This window comes from Pterocles gutturalis, unplaced genomic scaffold (genome assembly GCF_000699245.1).
Source record: "Pterocles gutturalis isolate BGI_N339 unplaced genomic scaffold, ASM69924v1 scaffold17850, whole genome shotgun sequence".
NCBI lineage: Eukaryota > Metazoa > Chordata > Aves > Pterocliformes > Pteroclidae > Pterocles > Pterocles gutturalis.
Window position 1 is genome coordinate 1 of NW_010146567.1, and position 14169 is coordinate 14169.

At 37.9% G+C, this 14169-nt stretch overlaps 1 protein-coding gene across 1 annotated transcript; it reads left to right on the forward strand.

Annotated features, from left to right (window-relative positions):
• Positions 1 to 3738: 3738 nt before the first annotated feature.
• On the forward strand, positions 3739 to 5131 carry LOC104460350 (cytochrome c oxidase subunit 7A-related protein, mitochondrial). Its single transcript, XM_010085793.1, has 2 exons — positions 3739 to 3879; positions 4778 to 5131. The coding sequence occupies exons 1-2, from the start codon at positions 3739 to 3741 to the stop codon at positions 4919 to 4921; spliced, it is 285 nt and encodes a 94-aa protein (XP_010084095.1). The 3' UTR covers positions 4922 to 5131.
• The last annotated feature ends 9038 nt before the right edge of the window (positions 5132 to 14169 follow it).

A 14169-nucleotide genomic window follows, 5' to 3' on the forward strand; every position in this document is an offset into this window, starting at 1 on the left:
CGAACCCGGCCTGTCCCGTGACCTTGGGCACGGCCCGGCGCTCGGTGCGGCGCTGCGCCTCCTGATTCCGCTTGGGAATACGCTGGGTGTTAGAGCAAGACATGGACACGCTGCCAGGACACAGGCATTGGGGGTGTTCTGAAATCACAGCTGGCGACTCCCAGCAGCAGGGGAGCTCGTCTCCCTCTCGTGACTGTGCCTGCAGAAAAACTGATTCCTGAAAGCTTTAAAACCGTTACTAGAGAGGACACACACTTAGAGATGTTTGTTTAAAGAAAAATCAAAGACAGCTTTTCCTGTGTATGGTGCCGACATATTTACTAAACATATACAGGTAAAATGTTGCATTAAATAGGCTCATACCCTCCCTACTTTATAGCTCAAGGCCATGGTTAATTCTGTGGGAGTGGAGGGCAGCTGAGGGAGGGGGGAATGGATCCTGGTTACATCAGCCATTTTGAGACATTGAAGAGTTGCATATTGGTGAAAAGAAATCATGGAACTTGTTTGCTTTTATGTGCATCAGTATAGATTCCTAAGTAATAGTAGGAAGATTTATAATATGGATTTGTCACAAGACGGTGGTCTTACACCAACTTCTTGTTAGAATTTTTTTTTATTTTTTAGTTTGACTCAGTTCACAGGTGACACATTCAGGCACATCAGTCTGCTAAAATTGTTTGCAATAAATAGAGATTAAAATATGAAAGGAATCATATGAGTAAGCAGATGTTAAGTCCAAAACAAAGTAAATTTTTTCTTACTGATTTAATTGCTGTATTTAATAAAACTGTACCTCAGCATGTGAATTGGTTTGCTCTTTATGCTTCTATTTATTGTGATGTTTCTGGAAAAATGAAGACATCCCTGCCATTCAAGTTCTGTTTGGTCAAATATGCAGCATAATAATTCACGCTATTCTGTACTGTTACATTGTGATGCTTCCCCATGGAGTATTGTTCTGATGAAGGTTTAAGCTTATTGTGGGCTTGCAGCATATCAGTCAAAATATATTTCAGAAATTCTTTCACTGACAGTAACCTAACTAACAGCTTATACTAACGAAAAAAAAAATCTTAGTTTGACACCTATATTTTATTTCCATCTTAGTATTAGCATTCGTAGAAGACTTAATTTTGCATTTAACAGAGTTATGTAGTGTGAACAATTTAGCGTGTTTGAATAAACAAGAACTCCCTCAGCTGGTACAGGTAAGGAGTCAAATAGGTTAAAAACTACTGCTTGTATTTAGGAGGATAGTGACTGCCATAACCGTTACAAATACAATAAAAACTATTAATTCAAAGAGGTGTCTCATGTTTAAAGTACAAATACTGGGACCAGTTTCCAGTGCCATCAGGTGAGGACAACTATATGAACTTTTCACAAGTTCTTCAAGACTGACCGTGATCCTAGTAGAAATTTAGTCATGCTACCCTATCTTCACTTGATACAACTTGTTTTGCTTGTAGCTATTTAAACCCCCACCAAACCACAGATCTTTTGATTTTAGCTGTTGTAAATTGCTCATAGTTGCAAAACTACAATGGGTAACCATTTATGCTGTAGGTGATACCCAAAATGTACACAATCACATACAAAAGTAAATCACATTTACTTAAGTGTATCATCCCAATACAAACAAAGCCTCAAGTGATCCTACCTAAAAATATCCTTGTGTTAGTGGTAAAAATATATTTAATGTCGTCCAGTGAGGGATGTTCTGCTATGAAGGACCTGCTACTTAGGTTGGAAATGTCTAGGTTCAACAAGTTAATAAAAGTTACTTCAATGCATGTTCTGAAATGATAGTTCTCAGCTTAAGTTTCTTTCTTGTTTTCTCTTTCCATTTTGGTCCTTACTTCAGTTTGCTCTACTTTCTCATGTGCTCTGCTGTCTGAGCAATTCCCCTAACATTTAAAAAATTAAGTGTGGTGCTATCTTCCTTAAACTGTGCTCCAAATCCTTAACTATCAGGAAAATACGAGTCTAGCGTGGGAATTTATGCTAGCAAGGCATAAGTTTGTTTTAATGTTGAGCACATTGGCCAACCAACAGATACTTTGGGTCCTAAGACCTTCAGACCTCTGACAGGAAACAAACACACTTTACAGAGGGTTAGGCAGAGAATTTTGTTTGTCATCTTGGATTAGCTACGTTTGTCTTGACCTTTCATTGAGGACTTTGACAAAGTCATTGCTATAGCATGCTGATGAAATCAGCTGATGTTGACCGTTTTACACAAGTATATCTGCTGTACTTTGTCCAAGAATTGGAACAAATTCCTGTTAATGTTATTAGAAATAAAAATTTAACACCTTCGTATCAGAAGAGGCATTATCAATGTGAAACATTTTCTTATGAAGCATAGGTTAAATGCGTAGAGGCATTCATTCCTCAGTACCATCTCGAGTGTAGTGAGACACTGATGTTACTAAATAAACCTGCAGGTTTGGTCATGTTACATATAATTGCCAATTAAGGGTCATTTAAGGTGTCTTAATGACTTGCTTGAAAAATGATCTCTACTGAAATTCTTATGTTTGCTGAGGATTTTTCTTCAGCCACACTAATCTTAGCAAGCAGTTGGCTGTGAGATAAAGCACTTGCCACTTCCTCTCAATAAACAGACAAGTACCCAGTTGGAACAGCCACACAGTTACACTAGTTTAGCTGAGCTTGGTTGGAGCTGACCACAGGATTCACAATTCATGGGTGGAATTCAAGTGGAATTTTATGTCAGAGTGAGGGGGCGTGATTAATGCAGTGTCTGTGTTAGGCAAACTGAACAGTCTTTCTTCTGCAGCAGGTGTTTTGTTGTACTCCTTCCTGAAACCAATGAACCATATCAATTATTTTTATTTAAATTGCTATATGATGTTCTTAACTGGCACCATGCTGCTTTGGAAGTCATTTACAACAGTGCACTGATGATTATATGAGTTTTCTGAAATGGTTTCATTTGATTTCATGATGAAGTTAGTCACGTGAGACAGGTTTGAATCTCCTTTTGCTCCAACAAGATGGGGATTTTGTAATTATCTGAAAAGGAATGTATTTCTAAAGCCTGAAAAAAATACGTGATAACTTACAGTTATTGACACGACTGATTTCACTATTTAACAGTAATCTGTAGAGTGTGTCTTGCATCCAGGTGGTATTCTGTAGAGGCAGGAGTTTTAGTGCTAATAACAAATGGTAGAGGTTCCTAATCACATTTTTAAGTCCCCTATCTGTGAGTTTAGGAATGATGAAAGAAGTATCTTTATCATGGAACTGTTTGAAGTAGGTGTATAAGTAGCCACTTATTTATGGCTACTGCTTGCAGCATTCAGGAGGAAGAGTTCATTGAAGTCTCCTCACTCTGTTTGACCCAAGCGTCAGTGATTCCCTGCTTCTAATCCTGTTTCTTGGACAGAGCCCTAGATAGTCTGTGTGCAAAAAACAAGCAGCAATTTGGACCAAGCACCAACATAGAAAAACATACGATAGCTACAAATTTATGTCATGAAGAATTCAGAAAGGAGGCTTCTATGGTCCTTGCTAAGCCCTGACCCAAACTTGCAGCTGAAAAAATGAGTGAGTCAACAACGTGTCTTTAGCTCATTGTCACAGGTCTTCATACTAGATAACTGGTTTTTTGTAGTGTATCCTTGTAATGACTGGCAGTGTGCCTGCCTAACATGACAATTGGTACATTTGCAAGTGTTATATAGCTTTATATTTTAATCTTTATTTATGCAGGGACTCAAACCAATAGTTTCCACTGAATCCCCATCTCTGGTTTGTGGGACAGCAACTAAACTTGCTTCAGATTTACCAGCAACAGATTCTTTCTTGGGTAAAAACCAGGTGCCAGACCTACAGAAACTTTTTCAGGTAACAACAACTTTTGAGAGTAACTAAAAAAAAAAAGAGTGATACATATCTTTCCTTATTTTAATGTGGATAACTACTTTTGCATTCTACAATACCAAACTTTTGTGAAGTCTAGTTAAGAAAGTGTCAAGTACAGTATAACCTGTGTGCTATACTACATGGTGTATATGCCTTGCAGAGGAGGTGAATACAGAAAGTGGAAAGTCTAATAACATTGTCTCTCTTTTTGCTGGCTTCAGAAGATGTTTATTATATTATTTGACTATTGGAAGCACTTTCTCTCTGGGAATCCAATTGTATGCCTTAAAGCAGGTCTGGAGGAGCAAAGCAGATCATTACTGTTTTATGTAAATTTTATGTATAATTTGAATATTACTGAAGCTGTTTATAATGCAGTATAAGAAGAGCACAGTAAAGTTTTTACAGACAGTTTGTTAGCTGTGTAATTTCTAAGTGTATTAGGAGTTTTCATAAAACAAACCCAGTATAGATTTTTTTTAAAACAACATCAAGAATATGCTTAATATAATATTCCCTTTTCTCTCTTACATGCCACTTTCATTTGGAATGTGTCAGTCTGAATTGGTGAATAACTTTTTATACATTTATTTTCACGTTCTTTTGTTAGTGACACTTTTCCCTTCCAGGTCCTCTTTAGAAATATTTCAAGATATTCTTTCTGCCTGCACTTAATAGCTTTGACTAATAAAATTAACTTGCCTTTGCATTTGTCTGGCTAAATGAAAAACACATAATACATTTGATTATACATAGCCTATCTGTCAGGCGATTTCCCTCATGGAAGGCTCTTAATTTACCTGAGGTGGTTTGTTCCTTATGGCCTTGGTATGGTTGTTCATTTCTTTTTTTGTTTTCTTTTTAAACTCTTCCCACACAGAAAGCAGATGGACTGCCAGTACACCTGAAACGAGGAGTTCCAGATAAGCTGCTTTATCGGACCACTATGGCTCTAACAATAGGCGGGACTATCTACTGTCTAGTAGCACTGTACATGGCCTCACAACCAAGAAACCAAAAGTAGATGAACCACAACTCATGGGACTCGTGATGCTTCTCTGAAGGACCTCCTGCATAGATCTCTTTGCACTTGCTTTAATCTGTAATGAAATAGGGTTCATTATTCAGATCAAATTTCTTGGATAAAATGTTTTTAAATTGGTTGCCTTACGTGTTCTAGAAATCAATATAAACTGACTTAAAACCATTTTAACATACTGTTGTAGCTTTGCATTTGTTGTCTTGCAGGAGTGTATGAACAGTTGGAGAAAGTTAAGCTCTTCCTTTCTTCCCTCTCAAAACTTAATGCTAGAGGTAGGACCGGAAAAATACTTTGTGGGCTACGCTCCACATTCCTTAGTGGGAGGATACAGCTGGTTTCTAAAACAGTAAAAGCAAATAATTGAATTATTGTAACATGCTGGGAACCTGTTTCTATCATACACAGCTCATTTTACATAAGCAGGTGGCAGTGGAACTTTTCCAAATGCTGGTATATTGTTAAATATTTGTACCTCTGGTGGTAGGAGAAAGTGCTTATCTCCTTGGAGTATTTAAAGTATTTATTCCGTAATGTTAGCATCACTGCATGCAGCAGAGTGCACCAGTATTGCAACATCAGTTATACCAGTTTTTGGACTTTAATTTGTCAAATTATCTTATTGTGCAATAAAGATAACTACATGAATAATGAAACAGGCAAGTTTGAAAGTTTCAGACCACTTCAGCTAGCCTGGTAGCAAAATAAACATGTCAGTACACTTTTGTTTTAAGTTCAGCTTGCAGACCTGAAACCAGACAATTGATTCAGCTACCTTATTGTAATCTTTTGGAGATGATAACCCTCTTAAAACCCTCTCTTAGAAATTGTTGGGTGTTTAATTTGTGGTGAAGCAGGTCACTGTCATAGCTCAACTTTATATTATTTTCAGTGGACACACATATCTATTTATGTACACACATATACACATTATCCTTGCTGTGTAAAGTAAAAAGAGAGACAGAAAGCACACAGTAGGTTCTTGTCTGTCTTCCCTGCATACCACATATTAAGCATTGCCTACAAGAATCTTCCAATAAAGAATACTTTGCACGCAAACTTGACAGGTAGATTTTCATGAGCATGAGCTTTGTTCAGAGGATTTTTATGCTCTTGACTATATTTCTTTGTTTTGTTTTACTTTGTGGAGGTTTTTTTGTTGTGTGGGGTTTTTTTAGAAAAACAACTATTTTTAGCGTTCACACAGAGGATAACTTTCTGCTTGTTGCTAAGGCAGGTGTGGATAAAGTAACTAAACTGTTATCGCATAGCTCATTAACCAGTGGAAGTACTTTTCCAAGTATTTGAAAAAACAACAGAGACTTAGCACTCAGGTTCAGCTTTCTTAAAGGGAAGTCAGCTAGGAGGCTGGGTTAATGTATTGCTACAGAGTTCATGGTTGGAGTTATGGATATCAGAATTGTCTTCCTATTGCTCTGGGTCTAGCTTTTTCCAGCTGTCAGCAGCTAAAAACACATGTGCTATAATGGAAAAGAAAACACCATCAAATTTTGCAAATAACCAGATACTAATCCATTTTCTTCCTTTTTTTTTCTCTCCAGTGTTTGTATTTTGAAAAACTTTTTTCACTTGGCCCTTATCAAAAAAGCTGACCCAGTTAAAGCAGGATGAGAATGCCGCTTCAGCTTGTCAGACTCTCATCCCTGGTTCAGTTGGAGGTTAAAAGAACAAAACAGCATTGCTTGTCTGCAGCCATTGGGCAGGGCTCCAGTCGTAAGAAAAAGGGGAGCGCATTTCTATATTATCTTCAGAGCAAAGTGCTCTGAAGAACAGGAAAGCTTGCAAGCTGTATCCAGAAGGTTAGGCTGTGGCAGCAAAATCTTGCCCCTTTTCTCAATTAGTTTTGAGATAATAATAAAGAAATTATTACATGATAAATCCTTTTTCTTCCTAGAAGAAAAGCTCTGTTAAATATCTATTTAAAAATATTTCTGATGCCAGACTTCTGTAAGGATTCAAGAAGGTTTAAGTTTTTTGAATTATTGTTTGTGATAACGAGACCTAATAGTCTTTCGCCTTCAAGAACACCCTTACCTTTAAAAGGAGTAGTCTGTCCCTGGTCTGATGTTAAATAAGGTCTTACATAAGAACCAGGAGTGAATTGCAATGTCAAGAAGGCTACTTCAACATTTTGAGCTATCCTCCCCACAAGTAAGAAACTGACATAGGTACTACAACTTCATTAGGTGTGTGTTATGTTCTGCCTTTTTTTTTTTTAAAGACCCTCTCCGTTTTGTCTTAGAAATTACATGACCTACCAGCACTGAGAACTGAGAAAACAAGATGCATTTTTAAGTGATATCTTATACCCTAGTGTTTTGGCTTCAATGCACAGTAGCAAATAAATTATAATAAACTCTCATACCCCAGGGTGCTGGGCTTGGAAGGGAAAGCATCTGAGATTTACAGTACTTGGGAACAAAATTATCTCATGGATAATCATCCATCCCCCATGGCATTATCTTATTGTTGAGAGACTGGTTTTCCTTCTTAAATGATCTCTTTGACAACCCAAATTCAATAGTTAGTTATATCTTTGTAATGGTTTTTAAACAAGATCTCTATCCCTACTTTTTATGTGGGAGTAGTAGAATAAATGTACTTGAGAAGACGTTGATAGTATGCATGTATGTCTTTCAGCTGCTTTAAAATTAAAACTATGTTAAGGAGAGGATTCCTCCACAGTATTTCAGTATGACCATACCATCTCAACAGGCTTTTGCCTTAATATTTTAAATTGTCATCAGACTGATTATTTCAATACTAAGACATTAATTTATTGATCTCACCTTAAAGTAAACTTGTCAAATTAAAAGGCACTGTAAAGTATAAAAGAGAAACTAGGGAAATTGTAATCTAATCTTGCAGACATCAAAAAGCTGAAGAGTGTTTAAAAGCTGTTTCTTCACACATCTTTACCTAGTACTTACTCCCTCTTTACCCTCCTTCCTCCAAATTCAAGCCTTCCAAGAGGCTTTGAAGAGTCACAGATCAGTTTTTTCAACTCCTGTCACAAACCGTTAGCCCTGCAGATCTTAAAATTTAAAAAATCCAAATGCTTTTACACAAAGAGAAGAAAGCATATATTGGCTAAGTCACATACAAAGTCACGCTAAACTGTTCTAAAAAGTTACAAGTTACCTGCATTTTATGACACACTATGCTAACTTTTTTCCCTCTCCAGCCCTTAACCTGAGTGAAAAGTTTCACAGGAAGCCAGAGTTTGATCTGTTTTAAAAAGGAAACTGCAAAGAACTTGCCTGTAATCTAAGCATTAATTTTAGCAATAGACTTCAAAAGCCCACCTTTTAAGTATTTTGCATATTCAGTACTAATTGCGTCTTAATTTATTAAAGATTATTAATTTGAATCAATTCCAGTTAGCTGCAGTATAAGTGATGCACAGATTTCTGAGAAGTAGAAGCATATTTGCTGTGAAAGGGAGTGCGAACATGCCTGTGGGTCAGCAAGTAAGGTATATGCCATCAAGTATCAGTATGGCATCTCACTAGTACTAGATCTTATCTCCTGGTGCTTCTTATATGATCCTAGACTGCTTTGGGGTATGGCACTAGACAGAAGGAATAATTTTATTTGTACATCAATTATCTCAAAATACAAGAAAGTTAAACTCAAGGGTCTGTTCCCCCCACCCCACCCTGCTTCGGGCAGCCTGTATCTGGCCTAGAAGAAGGCATTTGTCATCTATCTCCAAAGAGAGGTGGAACTTATGCTGAAAACATTTCTCTAAATGACTTTGCCCAGTGGATCCAGTGTTGTAAAACTAGGAGGGTGGGAGGGAGGGGGAAGTGCTTTGTCTCACTTCGTGTCAGCTGCATACCACTGTCACTTTTGTCCCTTCCTCACTCCCACAGTTTTATTCTTAAAGACCATGACAAGTTTTCTAGTTTACTTCCTTGAAAAGGAATGAAATTGTTTCTAAGGGCTTCAAGAGAACTTCTGAAATATTCATATCAGAAGGTATACATTTGTCACGTGTTTTTTCTCTGCAAGTTGGAACAAGTCCTGGAAGTCTCCTTTGTGCAGTACATGATCCTGTCAACCCAACAAGTCGCTTCTGCTCCAGGTACACAGGTGAGCTCCTTACTACAGTGGCAAGTCTTTGAGGAAGCTGATCTACAGATGTGCAAATGTAGGGACATCAAATGACTTGCTGCTTCGAAGCACCAGACTGTACAGCAAAGAAATATAAGAAATACTTCTTCCCTGCAACATTCTTAAACTGTTACCTTGAATGTACGTTGTACCCATTTTTGTATCTTCCTTGAAGTACAGTCACACACATTAATCTTGCTTAGTTGCTTTATCTGTTTATGATGTGGTGCTGCCTCAAACATTTTGGATTCCCTTTCAGATTTCATTACTGAGCCGTCATTTTGAGCACCCAAAATTAGAAATTTAGGCATAAATTATAATGTGCATCCATTACAAAACTTTCACTTGAGGTGTAGAGCAAAGACAGCTAACAGCATCCATAGCAGAGTTCAGTATGACCTGCCACTGTAAACCAGATGTTCTTCCAACCACACAAAGCCATCCTTAGTATTTTGCAAAGTTCTTGTTACATGTAAGGAAAAAAAACAGTCATCTGTTTCTAGCTGTTTGTGTCATTTTGGTTACAAATCAAATGTGAGTTACTCTATTAAGCCTTCATTAATAGGAATGACTTATGCAGGATATTCGTTTCAATACAGTAATAAAAGGTTTGAAATATATTTCATGGCTTGTATAAGAGGAGTTGCAAAAAAAAAAAAAAAAAAAAGCCTGATTCTCACTTATTTCATCTACTGTAATTGTTATACCAGTTCAAAGTAAACTTATGATAATGACATTTTAATTCAGCGGCCAGCTAGGGGTAAGAAAAATTCTGGGGCATTTCTATTTCAAGTTGATTTTAAAGCAGTCCATTCAATTTTAAGCAAAACCTACCAATTCAAGTACTCTAACCTTCAGAAGTTAACTTTACAATAGAAGGAAGTACATACTATTTCTGAAGCTTTAAATGACAAAAAAACCCCACAAAACACTAGAATTTCTGGAATAAAACCATCACACAGAAATGCATGCACTATTTTTTTCCTCCGTGTGCAGACAAAACTATTAACTGAATTTAACCCGAGCTTGAGTATTGTTTAGCTTCCACAGAAACTGACTCCCTTAACAGAAGGTTTTTAAGGAAATATGAAATTCATCTAGCTGTAGTGTAAATAGCTTGACTGTGTTCTAACAAATGCATTTACCCTTCGTTGGCCTAAATTACTAGAGAGCATGCACTAAAATACAGCGTACAAAGCAGAAGAAAATAGGGAATCAGGACAGAGACTAATTTTAAGGCTAATTTAGCATAGTGAAGACTGGAAGAAAGAAAGTATGAAGGAAAAAAAATGACTGAGGTTTTACAGTGAACTATTATAGATTTTAATAAAACTAGACTAGTACACGAGCTGAAACCCAGCCTCTGCTTCATAAAGAGAGCACTAAAAGCAGCATCCAAAGGCAGAAGCTATATAAATTATGACACTGAATTTCCCTGCAGTGTTTCCCTGGAACATCCAAACTATTATGCAAAGTCATCATCCAAATAGTTTTACTTCTTACTGTTCTATTAGGGCTAATAGAAATAATTAAATTTCCAATGAAGACGCTGGTGGACAGCAGAAGGCAGACCTTCCATTACAGATCATTAAGAGTTCTGCATGAGCAGAAACTTATTTCTCTCAGAAGGCAACAAGGGCATTCAGATGTCTCAGTGAAGAGGGTTATTTGTTTACGAGTGGTTCTGAGACAAGCATATGTTGAGACCATAGACCTCAAGATGAATAGGTCTGTGGATGAACACTTTAAAATGATTTGATTCCTACTATTTAGTGGAACTTTGATGATTGAAAACACTCAAGAGTTTAATAACACAACATAAAGCAGTGTTCTTTGTCTGGTGCTTAAGACTCAAATATCAATTAAAGTGACTATACTGCTGCTTTAGCTAGAATGATTTGAAAGTAATTTCTGATTCATTGACCTCTGCGTTTTACCCTAGCTATTGAATTTTGATGTTGCAGTGTTTTATGTAAGTATGTTTTTCTTTTCCTTGATGATGACCTGTCCTTCTCTGTTCCAAAAAATATGGCAAACTTAAGATAATAATATCTTCAAAATATCTTCATTTGAATTTGATAAGTACACAATATTAGTGCAACATAAGATTATGTCAAGGCTGACCACCACTTTGAAAGGAACACATGGCTTCAGAAAAACATTTCTGAGCACCCAAATGGGACATAAGGCATTAAGAATGAACAGAAATGAAAGTCAGTTTTATACAGGGCTGTATGAAAGAGAAACATGAAAGACTGGCGAGATGGAATATTCACCTTTCCTTTCTTCCATTCAGACATTTTCATTGCTGTAATAGGAGCTTTGCTGAAAATCTCCAATATTTTACTGTGAGCCCTATCAGCGTCTCTAGCCAACTCTTAGTCATTTGTCCCAGTGAAGGACTATGGCTCCTACTAGGTTACTGAACACTTGCAGTTCAGCTTCACAAAGGAAACAGTAATCATTCAGCACTTGACAGCATGACAGCATGGTGGCCATCACGATTACTTTGCCTGAGACTCACCTTGGGAATTTATCTTGTTTGTAAAACATGAGGAGGGAGAGGAAACAAGCTCAGTACTTGTTCTGAATATGCACAACACAAGAGTTACGGGCCATCTGTGTGAGACAGAGACTTGTGAACAACAACCTTTTGAACTAAAAGCTACAAGAACTGATTATTTTCAACACAGTTGTACGGATGGTGCCTTGTGATCTCACTGTGCCCAGTGTTTTGTTTTCTCAGGTTTCTTCTTGCATCAAAACCAAATCCGTGTGACATATTTGAATGTCTCTGTTAACTAACCAGTTAGGACAGGATATTTCCAGACAAAGCTGAAAGAGCACACCACATTCACAGGGCAGTGTGGAAGGATGCAGGTAAGACTAAAGACAAGCTCCTCTGCATGCAGCAGGGCTATTAATGCCTGCTCTGCTGTGGTAGTCATGCTTTCTCTCTCAAACTTGCTCCCTTCCCTTCAAGGTAGCACTTGTCCTAGGTCCTCTTTAATATTTTAATCAGTTAATAGACAACGTACAGATAATCTGGAGCTACCCACAGTCTGACAAGATTACAGCTGGCAAATTAGCCCCAACAAATCGCAAGCAGCAGTTGAACTGCTGCTTTTCCTGACACTGGAAGCACAAATCTCTCAGCTTCCTACTATGTCAAGGCATCAATTTTAAGAAGTTTCCAGGAATTTAATTTATCTATAATTTGAAGGAGATCAACAAACAGGTTTAAAACATTGTCAGTGGGGAACTAATAGATGGACAGTAGATTAAATCATGTGTTGCATAACCGACTCTATGTTGCAATAAACCTTATTCCTTGAAAGTGGAAGTCAGAGCTGCAAGTCCTTTGGCCAGAGCAAAGAGGAGAGATGACAGTGCGCCAAGACACTAATACTCTGTAAGAGTGCTAGCTAGTGTAGCTTGTTATGGCCCGTAGGACCCAAACAACATGGCCAAGTTGGTTGGTAAGCATGACTATCCTTTTTGGGGTGCTTTGACTGCATTATGTCTGAGGCACTATCCCCATCTGTATTTTCAGCTGTATTTTCTGCCAGGCACAGTAGTACTACAAGGTCTACATTATTTTTTAAATGAGGCATTGTAGTCAACCTGCAATTCTGTACTGCAGAGTATATGTGCATTTCTGATGACTATCAATTAAATATCTGGAAGAAAAAACCACAAACCCTGAAAAATCAGTATTTGCACCAGGTAAATATGGGAATCCCAGAAACCAAGCAGTATAAAAAGGGAGCAAGAAATGGGCTTTGCCTTAAAATATTTGCTGGTGAGCCTCATTTTTGTAGGCAAAAGTACAAGGAGGTACAATTCAATGAGGCATGTAGCAGTTTAGTGGCAAACAGTCAGAGCATTGGAGAACCCTAGTCATTGAATGCTTCTACATCTGGAGTACCGTCACCAGCAACCAATATAGAAAATACCTGTGCCACAGTAAAATACTGTTTAACTGATCACTTAATCAGGACAAACGACATTAACAAACACTGTAAACAGCATCCAACTTTGTGGGTCATGAAACTGTATTGTGTCCAATAAAACAATAAAAAGATTTAGCAAGTTGCCATCATGCCTTAGGCATATCTTCTCCACACAATATTAACCATATATCGTGCAGCACCATTCCCTAGCAACACAAAGTATTATGATTAGCAACTTAAGTCCCAAGGTTATTAGTGAGCTATGAACTCACAATACTCAGAAGATAAAAATCTCTAATACTTTTATTGCTCTCATTCACCAGCTGGTGTTTTAATCATAATATGTTGTCTCATTAAAAATCATTACATTAATTTTGTGTATGATTAGAATCCACAAAGCCTGTTGCACATTCCCCTAAAAGGAGAGAGAAAAAAAAAAGCTCCCTATAGTCTCTCAGAGTGCTTTCAGGTTTGTGTTAAAGCCTTTTCTGAGGAAAGGGTGAGAAGGAATAGCCGTACACACTGGGGTTTTACCCTAAGGTAGAAACAAAGCCTGTGAAAACAAAGGTCTAAGAAATTACAGTGGGCTGTGTGCTGAAACTGTCTCTGTGCAGTTGCAGGTGGATGGCAGACAGACTGCCTAAGTTTTAGCTTTAACCACCAGGCTCTGAGCTCCCAGCAGAGTGAAGCATTTCCTCCTCACCCACTGCCCAATTCTCCTAATTCCAGTTATAGACAATATGCACAATTCTCAGTTCATTCCATCTAAACAGCAGGATAGTGAGTCCTACTGAGTATTTCTCTTTATGAGTGAATGTGGAAGGAATGGGAATTGAGACTGTGGAAGCCTTGTGTCACCCCCCCTCCTGTCCGTCAGCCTTCAAAAGGAAGCACTACGGCTTCCTCCCAAAACTCTGAACAGAACTCTGAGGCAAATCAGGGTGTCTCCATGTCTCAGGTCAGGGAGGCACAGGAGGTAACTTGGACTCACCCCATTTGGGAACTGTTTTGCCTTGAGAGATCTGTGAGTGTACATCACCTCAGTCCCACCATCCCACCCCCGGGCGTGGTCTTATTCCAATGACAAGGTGGGACAATAGCTGGCAGACTGTTTTACAGCCAGGCTGGTAAATTCACACAAAC